The sequence below is a fragment of the Episyrphus balteatus genome, chromosome 3, assembly GCF_945859705.1.
Source record: "Episyrphus balteatus chromosome 3, idEpiBalt1.1, whole genome shotgun sequence".
In the NCBI taxonomy this organism is placed as follows: Eukaryota; Metazoa; Arthropoda; class Insecta; order Diptera; family Syrphidae; genus Episyrphus; species Episyrphus balteatus.
Genome location: NC_079136.1, coordinates 59,789,427 through 59,801,448, shown reverse-complemented (window position 1 = coordinate 59,801,448; position 12,022 = coordinate 59,789,427). Strand labels below are relative to the sequence as shown.

The following is a 12,022-nucleotide window of genomic DNA, read 5'->3' as shown; positions in this document are numbered from 1 at the left end:
TTGTACTTTTAATTGTTGTAATCATAATATTTTATGGTTAGAAAATAAGTAGAAAAACTTAAAGAAAACATAAAAAAGACAGAATATAAAATTGAACAAATTAAGCATGTTATGTTGTTAAATAAGAAAAACAATATCATCAGCCAGCATAATCTGGTTATCTTCAGTCATCTTATTAACGGCAGCTTCAATTTCACCCGATGTAAACGCTTCATCATTGTTCTTATTAACTGCAGCTGTTATTCTAGCCAATGGCAAACTTTGTTCCCTCGCCTCACGGAACATTTTCTGAAGGCTATTTTTAAATACATTCAATCTTTCCTCAGATATAAAAGCAGGTGTCGCTACAACAGTTGGTTCGCTATTGCCATTTGTTCCAGATGAAGCTTGAGATCTTCGTCTTGTATCACGAAGAGTTAAATCACCCTCATCTGGTTGAGGTTGCACGAAACCATCATCTTCATCTGCATCAATTGGCTCTGATTGTGTTTCTGCTCTGGCACGTTTACTGCGTCGCGAAGGTGTCGTTTCTTGAGAACCATTTTCAACCTCTTCTTCATCCGAGTCTCCATCACCATCACGACGACGTTTCTTCTTCTCTTTTTCGAGGACTTTCTTGAAGTAGGCAAACTGTACCAATTCAATTGCAGCCTGTGCATCGTCAACTGTAACTGTTGCTGACATTCGTGCACGAGCATGGGCTGTGGAGAGACGAATCAGTGTTTCCAAACTACGTGCTGTCACTGGTTGTGTTCTAGCTACATCGGATTCAACATTGTCTTGCGAACGAAGACGAGAATACTCATTTGCAATGGCTTCACATGCTTGTTCGGTTAATTTGGGTTTCATGCATTTAGCGGCTTGAATGTATTTCCGCATAAAATCAACTGAAAGAATTTTATCTTGACGCTTACGTGATTTTCCATGCAAAAGAGCGTCGTATTTTTCGTAAAGTTCTGTTTCTTTTTTGTTCTGCAAAAAAAATTTAAAAAAATTAACAACTAAGTAAAAATTAATAAGTTATGTAAATTGTGGTTCTTACTTCTTCTTTATTGCTCACAAAGGTAAGGGAATCAGCATAACTACTTCCCATAGATAAAACCTCACCATCAGATTCTTTTGGATTTCTAAATAAGAAATAGGCAATAAAATGAATGTTAAAATTGAATTACAAACGATAGTTCACCTAAAAATAAAATACACTTAACAGTTAAATTTACAAATGTGCCCTTAATTATGAAAGTGGACTAAGTCACTCCTAAAAATGGCCTCAAATCTAGCTTTAAAATAATTATTATTCAAGGGGTAAAGTTTATTTGAAAGCGAAATTGCAATAAATAAACTTTTTTATTGTTCCTCTAGTGATTTCATAAAAAAATATAATTAAATCGTTATAAGAAAATTATTATGTAAGTTTTTCTTTAAACAATGCAAAAAGTGACTTAATCCTAGATTAAAAGATAATCGAGTGTGAACAAACCGGCCCTTAGTCCACTTTCATAATCATGGGCACAAATATTACCTCGATTTTTAGGCAGTTTTGAAAAAAAAAACGAGAGGACTTATTTAAATGGAGTGAAAACAAAATTTTCGAAGTCCTTAAAAAAATCCTATGGAGTTGGAACAATTTTACTTTCCGCAGTCCATTTGTATTTGTAATTTTTTTACCAGAAAAAACACAAAATTTCATAAAAATCATTTTAATAAAAAAAAAAATTTGGTTGGACCACCCTAACTATTTAAGGGTATGGAAAGTAGATATTGGCCGATTCTCAAGCCAACCCGATATGCACACAAAACTTCATAAAAATCGGTTCAGCCGTTTCGGATGAGTTTGGTAACAAACGCCGCGACACAAGAATTTTATGTATTAGATTTGTTGTTGAGACCCAATTTCTGTTGGTATTGGAAAAGGTTCACACACTGCTGAGCAACATATTGGAAATAAATACTAGAAAAGGTGGAACGAAGTCCGCCGGATCATCTAGTTTAATATAATATTTTATACAATGCGTTTTGAGTTAATTTTTCAAATAAAATAAAATTTGTTTTTTTTTTAATCAAAAATTTTTCGCAAGATTTGAGTAAAAATCGATTAAAAGCTTTGATTATAAAAATATAAAGTTCCAATAAGTTTATTTTGCCACAAAACAAGAGTTAGACAGAATTTGCCAATGAGTTAGGGAACGGATTGTCCTAACTTTTCCTTTTTTGCGTTATCGTATGAAAGTATAGACTTTATACAAACACGATTCATATCCCCCTGATTCCAAATATGTATGTATATGTTTTTATTTTTTTTTTTTATTTTTTTACTTATCAATGCCTATCGCAATTTTGTTTATTTCTTATGGCTTTTTTTTAGTTAATTTTTTTTTATCGAAAAAACTCTTGAATCTGTATTTTTATAAACCATAATAAATATATAGAATGAAAACTGAACTGAACACATTAGAAAAAGAAAGTAGGAAGATTGAGTAGGTACTTTTCTTATCAAAATTAAATTTCTTATTTTTTTTCTTAAGTATTAAAATAAATTTTTGGATTTTGTTCTCAAATTTTTAAAAGCTTGAGAGACTGAGCGGAATTCATATTCAAAGTAAAAAATAATGAAAATTATTTTTATTTTTAAGCGGAGTGATTGAAATTTTGCGTCTTAGTAAGGGTATGACAGCATCTAACTGAGGAATTCATATTCCTGATACTTTGTTCAACTAGTTATGGGGCGAAATTCATAGTCGTTACTCAAGTTAAGATTTTTCTCAACTTGAGCATTGACTTGAGGAAATATTTTCCTCAATCAAACTCACAAAGAAATTTGACTAATTTAACTAATTTAACTAATAAACCATCATCTAAAAATGTGTTTTCTTAATAATTCGGTATCGATTTGATTTTGTGTTTGACGAGATTTTTAACATTAAAGGAAAAAACTGATAGCGAATAATTAAAAAATATTTATTTTAGATGACAGTTTACTCAAATCAGTCAAATTTCATTGTGAGTTTGATTGAGAAAAATATTTTCTCAAGTCAATGCTCAAGTTGAAAAAAATCTTAACTTGAGTAACGACTATGAATTTCGCCCCATAACTAGTTGAACAAAGTATCACAACGGACCAATCATAGTCTAAATGTATCACCTCTCCTGCTGATAGCCACGTTAACCTAACCTAGTTAAACAAATAAATTCTGTAATTAATGGCGACATCAACTTTAGACTTTCCGAAAACATTGAAATTAATAATTCGACTGTTTTAAATCGAGTCTACTCGATTCTGCTCAAGGAAATTCTTTCAGCTCATTTTAGAAAACTTTGAAAAGCTTTTGGTGGTTCACTACTTTTTTTTTCTTTTTATTTAATAATTGCCTTTCATTTGATTTAAATTCGTATTTTTTTAATTTTTTAAGTTAATTTTTATGAACAGTCTTATTTTGCCGAAAAGTTTTCAGGAAAAGTGGTGTAGTTTAAGATTAAGGCCGAAGAATTTATACCTTACTATCTTTTTCGTTGTAATTTAAAAGAAAACAGGAGCCATTTTCCGGAATATTTAAATTGGAAATTCTTCTAAAAACAGTTCTCCGCGAGTTTTTTTTTTTTTATTAAGAATACAATTTAAAGATACAACCGATACTTTAGTCCAATTATCTGAAAACAACCCTGACAAACGTTGTTTTTTCGGGCTATGAAAGCATTTAAGTAGTAACGCCTTCTTTATATATATAATTATTAGGGTGGGTCAAAAAAATTGAAATTCTTTTTTTTTAATTGGTACTCCGAAAAATCGATTGCTAGACCCCTCTAGAATATACACACCAAATATGAGCTCTTTATATTAATGGGAAGGTCCTCCGCTTTGCAATTTTCCATTTTTACATCAAGCTTCTACTAAAAAAAAATAATTTTTTTATTAATTGACTTTTTAGCAAATTTCTTTTCATATTCTTGTAGGAAATTGAACGCTCTACAAAAAAAGCCTTATACACTTTTTTCGTTTATCTAACCGTTGAATAGATATTTGAGGTCCAAAAATCGAGAAAATCTTTAAAAATTCGTTTTTTGTTCTTAATTTTGTAAGAAATTGAAAAATTATAATGATTAAACGCGCAAGACATATTCTTGTTGGAAATTGATTGCTCCACAAAAAAGGTCTTATTAACTTTTTTCATTAATATAACCATTCTAAAGATATTTGAGGTCAAAGTTAAAAAAAAAATATAAAAACATTTTATATTTTTAAAAAATTTCTAATTCATTGAAACTTCATTATTTTCAAATTAGCAAGATATATTCTTGTAGGGGCTTAAACGTTCTACAAGAAATTCCTTGGAATGAAATTGATTGCTTTAACCGTTTAGAAGATATTCGTATCCAAATCGCAATGCATACGGGTCATAAGAAAACTATTGAAATCAGTGAGCATTGGTTTGGATACGAATATCTTCTAAACGGTTAAAGCAATCAATTTCATTCCAAGGAATTTTTTGTAGAACATTTAAGCCCCTACAAGAATATATCTTGTTAATTTGAAAATAATGAAGTTTCAGTGAATTAGAAATTTTTTAAAAATATAAAATGTTTTTATATTTTTTTTTAACTTTGACCTCGAATATCTTTAGAATGGTTAGATTAATGAAAAAAGTTAATAAGACCTTTTTTGTGGAGCAATCAATTTCCAACAAGAATATGTCTTGCGCGTTTAATCATTATAATTTTTCAATTTGTTACAAAATTAAGAACAAAAAACGAATTTTTAAAGATTTTCTCGATTTTTGGACCTCAAATATCTATTCAACGGTTAGATAAACGAAAAAAGTGTATAAGGCCTTTTTTGTAGAGCGTTCAATTTCCTACAAGAATATGAAAAGAAATTTGCTAAAAAGTCAATTAATAAAAAAATTATTTTTTTTTAGTAGAAGCTTGATGTAAAAATGGAAAATTGCAAAGCGGAGGACCTTCCCATTAATATAAAGAGCTCATATTTGGTGTGTATATTCTAGAGGGGTCTAGCAATCGATTTTTCGGAGTACCAAATCAAAAAAAAAATTTTCGATTTTTTTGACCCACCCTAATAATTATAGCATAATTTCAAGATTGGATTAAACATTGTGGATTGCTCTTAAGGTGCCTGTTCATTTGAGAGCAAAACTGCTCAGAATTGGCCTTAAACTCCTTGAGAGCTGGGTAACTTTGTAGAAAAAAATTTGACTTAGCAGTTTTTCTTTGGAAGATTCTTAAAGTCATGTTCGTTTAAGGTGGAACAAGAATACAGAATTTTGAACTCAACTTCTATCGACTAGGGTAAATATCTAAGGTTCAAAGCAATGGTTCAACAAAAAGGCAATTCAAAAAATTTCTTAGGCCTTCAAACATTTACAAATTTCTAGATAAAATAATTGTTCTTACCTGTAACGATGCATGCGCACAACATGATCGGCAATCATGTTATCTGTATCGGGATTAATAACATCCAGCATAACAAACAGCAAGTCAAAACGAGACAACAGCGAGTCCTGTAATCCAATGTTTTCCATTGGCGTCTTATATTGATCATACTGTAGAAAGAAAAACTCAAAACATATAAACAAATACTTTTAACAATCTTCATATAATTTATTACCCTTCCATAGACAGGATTAGCAGCAGCTAAAACCGAACAACGTGCATTCAAAGATGCATGAATGCCAGCCTTCGATATAGTAACTCTTCCCTGTTCCATGACTTCATGAATAGCCGTACGATCCATATCGCTCATTTTGTCAAATTCATCAATACAAACAACACCACGATCGGCCAAGACCATAGCACCGGCTTCAAGTCGACGCTCACCAGTTTCCTGATCGGTTGTTACAGCTGCCGTCAGACCGACACCAGTCGAACCACGACCAGTTGTTGGAATTGCTCTCGGAGCTGTATTTAAAACATACCGCAGCAACTGCGATTTTGCCACACTGGGATCTCCAATAAGAAGAACATTAATATCGCCTCTCAGACGAGTTCCATTGGAAAGGTTCTTCTCAACACCTCCCAACAAAAGACACAAAATGGCTTTCTTAACGTATTCATGTCCATGAATGGAAGGAGCCAAACTTTTAGATAACAACTCAAATACTTCTGGGTCTTTGGAGATTTTCTTAAAAGTCAAGTAATCTTTGCGAGTGATTCCCAAATCATTGTCTTTTTTCAAATGCGATATATTATTGGCGAGTAAAACAGTTTTGAATGTTCCGGAAGTGTAACCACCTGATTTGCCCGGCAGACAACGATAGTTGCCAGTGAATTGTACCCTGTCACCAGGTTTGCATTTGTCCACCAAATCATCATCACAAATAACATCGATGGAACGTGGCAACTGGCCAGCAGGTGCCTTTTCTGGCATTTCTTGAATCGTCAAACTTTGATGATCTTTATAGATGGACAAACCGAATTCGGTCTCAAGGAGATTACCATCATCGTCTTTGGTTGGATAGACGGCACTGGATGGGACAGCTTCGTAAGAAGTCAAATCTGTGTATTTCCTTTCCATGACTTTTTTAGTGGCTGGACAATAATGAACACTTCGAACAACTTTTGGTCGAATGAGTGAGACTTTTGTGACAATACCTTCAACACAAACCAAGTTTCCAAGATAGCTGGAAGAAGAAAAGATGATTTGTCAAGGACCTTTGTGTTGAAATAAATCAGAATAGTCCAGTAAAAATAGACATTCAACCTAAAATAATTCGCATAGAGCTGAAAATTGGTACAGGTGTCGATTAAAGTAAAATGTCAAAAGTACCCAAAAGTTCCATATGTGAGCAAAAAAAGTTATTAAAGTTGAATGTCAAAAATGGAAGTTTTTCATAATGTAACTTTGAAACGGGAGAAGCTATAAAAAAAATATGTGGAAGACTTGAAGGTTTTGTAGTTACCTAAAAAAAAATGTTAAAACACTTAATTTTCTACGATCATTTAGAAGATATCGCGATTTTAAAATGTGTCAAATGTATGCTCCTTTATATAAAAACGTTTTTTGTTTTTTTTTTTTAAGTAGTCGTTAAAAAAAAAATATTTGGTCGAACTCAAAAATTGCGAATTCGTACCTAGCTTCTAAAATATGAGTTTTTTGAAATATATTTTTAACTCACTTCATACACTACAACATTTTCCACAAAATAACTTAAGAGATGCTTTAGTAGCACTTATCGTTTGAAATGTAGTGCGCTCAAAAAAGTGGTATATTATATCGAAAATATCGTTTTTTGTCTATTTTTGTCAAATGGTCAATGTTATCTAAACAAATTTTTAAAGTATGTGTAGATTATTTGCTCTTTTGAAATAAGCTATAAATTAAGAAAAAAATTGGACAAAAATCAAAAATAAAAAAAAAAAATACGAAAACATCGGGTCAACCGAAATTATAAAAATAAACAGTAAGGAAACCTTTTTTTGTAGGAAAAAAAGTGAATTTTTGAGACAAGTGAAAAAAAAAAAAAAAACAAAAAGTGCCTCAAAAATGGCACCGGTTAACATTTGAGTGTGCACTCTTCGTAATGTTTTGCACGAATCAAAATAATACGGAAGGGCTGCGAGAAAAAAAGCTATTCATTTCGGAAGTGAACCGAAACAATCATTTGGATTTTGTCAAAATAGTTTTTTAAAAATCCTGCGAGTATTGTTGGATGAGTCAAAGTTTAACATTGATTACTTGTATTTACTTTTTTAACTTTTTACTTGTTCATTTATTTATTAATCTACTTTTATTTTAAAAATCAAACGATATAATGGACAATACAAAAATGTAAACCAATTAGTGTAAAATCTTAAAACAGAAAACATTGAATTAATATAAAATAAACAATTTATTAGAATATACTCGGCTTCATAGTGGAGTAAATAAAGCTAAAAAAAATGGAAACATTAGGGAACCCAGCCGAACGGGCTCCGATTTTTAAGATCTTCAGTAATTAAAAATATTTTAACCTCTATAGTTTAAAAATTGTCGCTATTGCCGTATTGATTTTTTTAAATCTAATTTTTTATAATTTTTTCTTAACAAAATATGCATTTATTTTTAAAATTTTTTTGGTCATATTAATTTTTATTCATAAAAGTAAAGTCTTAACTACAGTGGCTCAAAAAGTTGGAAAATTAAAACAAATGATGCAGAAAGCTTATTTTTTGGTTTAAAAAACAACAGAAAAAAAATATTTTCACTTTTGTACTTTTTCAAAAAGTGGTGTGAGTAGTTAAGCCTTAAATAGCAATATGTATTACAGTTTATGAACAAAATTAAAAAGTATTTCATTTTCCAAGAACTTTTTTTATTAGTTAAATTACCTTTTTTTTTTGTCAAAAAATAACATTTAAACATAAAGTTATTCTTTTTAAGCTATTGCATAGATTTTATGACAGACCTTGGCATGGGGATGGGGACTAAACCAAAAAATATAGTAACGAAAATAGTAACGAAAAATTATTACGCCGCACACATGGATGGTTCACTAAACGTGTATGGTATGTGTGTACATGGTACGAATGTGCAATAATTCTACGAAGCTTCCATGTATCGAGACGAACGAGAGCAAGCAAGCGCTGTTTGTGTGAATGGTTTTTGGTTCAGACAGAGAGGGTTATATAAATAATGTTAGACAACAGAGAAAGGATAAAGGAAGAAGACCATAAATGCTGTGTCTGCAGAATAAATCAAAAGCAAAACAAAATTATCTTTTTTTTTATTATTTTCTTTTCTTTTGTTTTCTCTTCCCATTGTTCTGTTTCTTGTTCAACTTGTTTTGATTTGTGAACGAGTAAAGCCTAAAGCGTTGCGTTGCGATTGTAGAGAAAAAGTATTCTTGTGTTTTCTTATTTTTTGGTCTGGAGAAGTTTATTACCCCGTTTGTATGACCGATTTAAAGATCGAATTGAAACTGAATCGAAATTTCGATCCAGGTATATGGAAGTACCAGATCGAGGAATCGAATTGAAATAGAATCGAAAACACAATTTTTCTTTTAAATATATTTGCAGTAAAATAGAAAAATCTAACCAAAAACAAAGTGCAAGTAAAACTAGATATCATAATACATACATGAGATTGTGTGTATGCATGTTTTCAAATGTGACCTTGTTGTTGTAGGTATATGAATTGATAGGTAGATACAAAACATGATCATTGGTTTTGTGTAGGGTAGGTAAACAAATTAAGTTGACAAAAAATGCAATGCAATAGCTTAATCACGGCAGTCCTCGAGTGCCACAAGTCTTTTTTCATTCAGCAACAGTTATTGTTGAAGGTTAAATAGCGAAGAAAGTTTGAAGGTCTTATTCGTCAAAGTCTTAGAGAAAATCAATTATTTCGATACAAAAATTCAGTTTTTATCAAAAAAATCTAATTTGAAGTAATTTTTAATTTTTGTTTCAAAACCGTAATTAAAATTACCTTTTACTCTTCGGAATTTAACTAATAATTAACAAATTTTTTTAAATATTTTTTTTTTCAAAATCTGAGTTTGAGGACCGTTTTTTTCAAAAACTATACATTAAAGATTGCAGAAAGGAATGAGCTTCTGGCTTTTTTAAAAATGTGTGTTCAAAATAATTTTTATTTTCTGAGAAAATTGCATCTATCGCTTAATCGATGGTAGATTGTCCCTTATTACTCCCACATATTTAGTTCCCTTAAATTATCTAAAAAAAACTGTTGGTATCAGTTTATTCAGAAATTTAAGGAACAAAAATTGGGTTTGTAAAAAAAAATTGAATTTTAATTTTTTAATAATTGAAAATTAATTTTTTAACCTATAGACTTTAAAGTATTTTTAATTGCCGACGTTTGAAAATAAAAAGATCATCGAAATCGGGGCTGTTCGGCCGTGTTCCCTAATAATTTGCATTAGTTATTCCACTATCAATAGCTTCTTCCGTTTTAAAGTTATTTTTATAAAAACCCTTCATTTTTGACATTCAAACTTGAATAACTTTTTTTTGCACACATGAGACTTTTGGGTACTTAACATTTTACTTTAATCGACATTTCAATGCTCTGTACCAATTTGCAGCTCTATGCGAATTATTTCTGGGTTTGCCCTTTTTTATGTCTATTTTGTCTGGACTAGAAAATAATAATCATTTTTAGCAAATACTACGTTTCCACCTACCCTAAATCCGAGATTTAGCTAAGTAGATTTAGCATAAATCTCGAGTTTTATTCTAAATCTGGGATTGAAAGTAGGTGAAATTCTTAGATTTAGGGTAGCTGAACCCAAATCTGAGATTAAGCGAAGTAGATTTAAAATAAATCTCGAGATTTATTCTAAATCTACTTAGCTAAATCTCGGATTTAGCGTAGGTGGAAACATAGTAAAAAAAAACAAAACCGACTTCCATGGATCACAACTGGGTTTTATGGTTTTTAAAATAGTTCTTATGGCAAAGAGTGAGATAGCCACCAGCTATCCAATACAAAAAGAATTATCAAAATTGGTTCACTCAGTCCAAAGTTATGCGGTAACAAACATAAAAAAAAAAAAAAAAAAAAAAAAAAAAAAATACAGACGAATTGAATACCTCCTCCTTTTTGGAAGTCGGTAAAAAAATACTTACGCAGAAGTTAAACCTCTTGGAGTGAAATGATTGTTTCCGAAACAACCTTCAAAACCAACAAAAAAGTCTTCATAGGTCTTGGCATAACTTGGATCAATGGATGCAACATATTCCTTGACAGCCCGCCCAAAAGCCAATAGTTCATCGGAGGCATTCTTAAGAATTCCGAGGGCACGTTGAGGATTTTTTCGTTTCAAATCATTTATGTTGACAATTAGACGCTTTTTCTTTTCTGCAATCATTTCTTTAACGTGACCAGTGTAGGCACCTTGGTCTTCCTAAAGAAGTGAATGATAAATGAGCATTGGGAACGAAATTGGAATTTAGGTTCTTCTGTGTACTAACCTCATCATCGAGGAAATCCAAGTATTCTCGTTGAATATCTCTGATAAATTGTTCTGCATCAGTCATGATTTTAAATTATTGTATAATTTTGTATGAAACAATTAAAATAAAGTTTTTATATATTTTTTTAATTATAAACACGATAAATTATCGGCGAATTACATTCAAATTGAAATTTTTGCTTGGGATAAAATGCAAACAACATACGAAAATTTACAAATTTTGATTTGTGTTTGGCGCGAAAATTACATGAGTGAAGTTGGGTGCATTTGAGTTGTTTGTACAATTTTGACAGTTACAGTAGAAGCCATGAAAAGGGAACAAGTTTAAGGTCAACCCACAAATATTAGGCAGTTGTTTGTTGTTTTGTTATTAATGATTGGAGGAAAGAAATAGATGACAAAAACGTTGTGATTGCTGTTTTCTTGGATTTAAAACGAGCTTTTGAAACAGTCAATCACGACATTTTACTAAAGAAATTAAAATATTTCGGTATAAAATCAACGGAATTTAAATGGTTCAAATCTTTTTTGCAAGGAAGAACCCAACGTACTTCTGTAAATGGAAAAATATCATCACCAATTCATGTCAGTGTAGGAATACCACAAGGCACAATACTGGGAGTGTGGTTATTCCTAATGTTTATAAATGATATATCCAAAATAATGAATTCGTCAAAACTCATTTTATTTGCTGATGATGGTTTACTCTACATTACTGGTAAAAACATTGCGGATTGTTTAGAGAAAATAAATCAAGATCTGGAGAGGATAAATACATGGCTGAAAATGAATAGACTAGTGTTAAATGTTAATAAAACTAAATGTATGATTTTCAAGTCCAATCCTGTAAGTTTGTCAATAAATGTTAATATATGTATAAACAATGAGCAAATTGAACAAGTTAACCAAATAAAATATCTTGGTGTTATTCTGGATGAAAAACTTAGCTTTAATGAACATATTAATTATATATGCAAAAAAGTGGCAAAAAAAACTGGTGTATTAAGAAAAATAAGAAAAAATATATCTATGAACACTGCTGTAAATTTATGTAATGTATTGATTAAACCTCACTTTGATTATTGTTCTAG

General features: G+C 30.7%; 1 protein-coding gene across 1 annotated transcript; it reads right to left on the bottom strand.

Annotated features, from left to right (window-relative positions):
- LOC129914431 (DNA replication licensing factor Mcm3) lies at positions 1-11,165 on the bottom strand. The gene is made up of 6 exons (XM_055993690.1): positions 10,930-11,165; positions 10,585-10,862; positions 5,621-6,632; positions 5,407-5,555; positions 1,043-1,127; positions 1-972 (listed from the first exon to the last, which is right to left on the bottom strand). The coding sequence occupies exons 1-6, from the start codon at positions 10,993-10,995 to the stop codon at positions 118-120; spliced, it is 2,445 nt and encodes an 814-aa protein (XP_055849665.1). The 5' UTR covers positions 10,996-11,165; the 3' UTR covers positions 1-117.
- Positions 11,166-12,022: the final 857 nt, after the last annotated feature.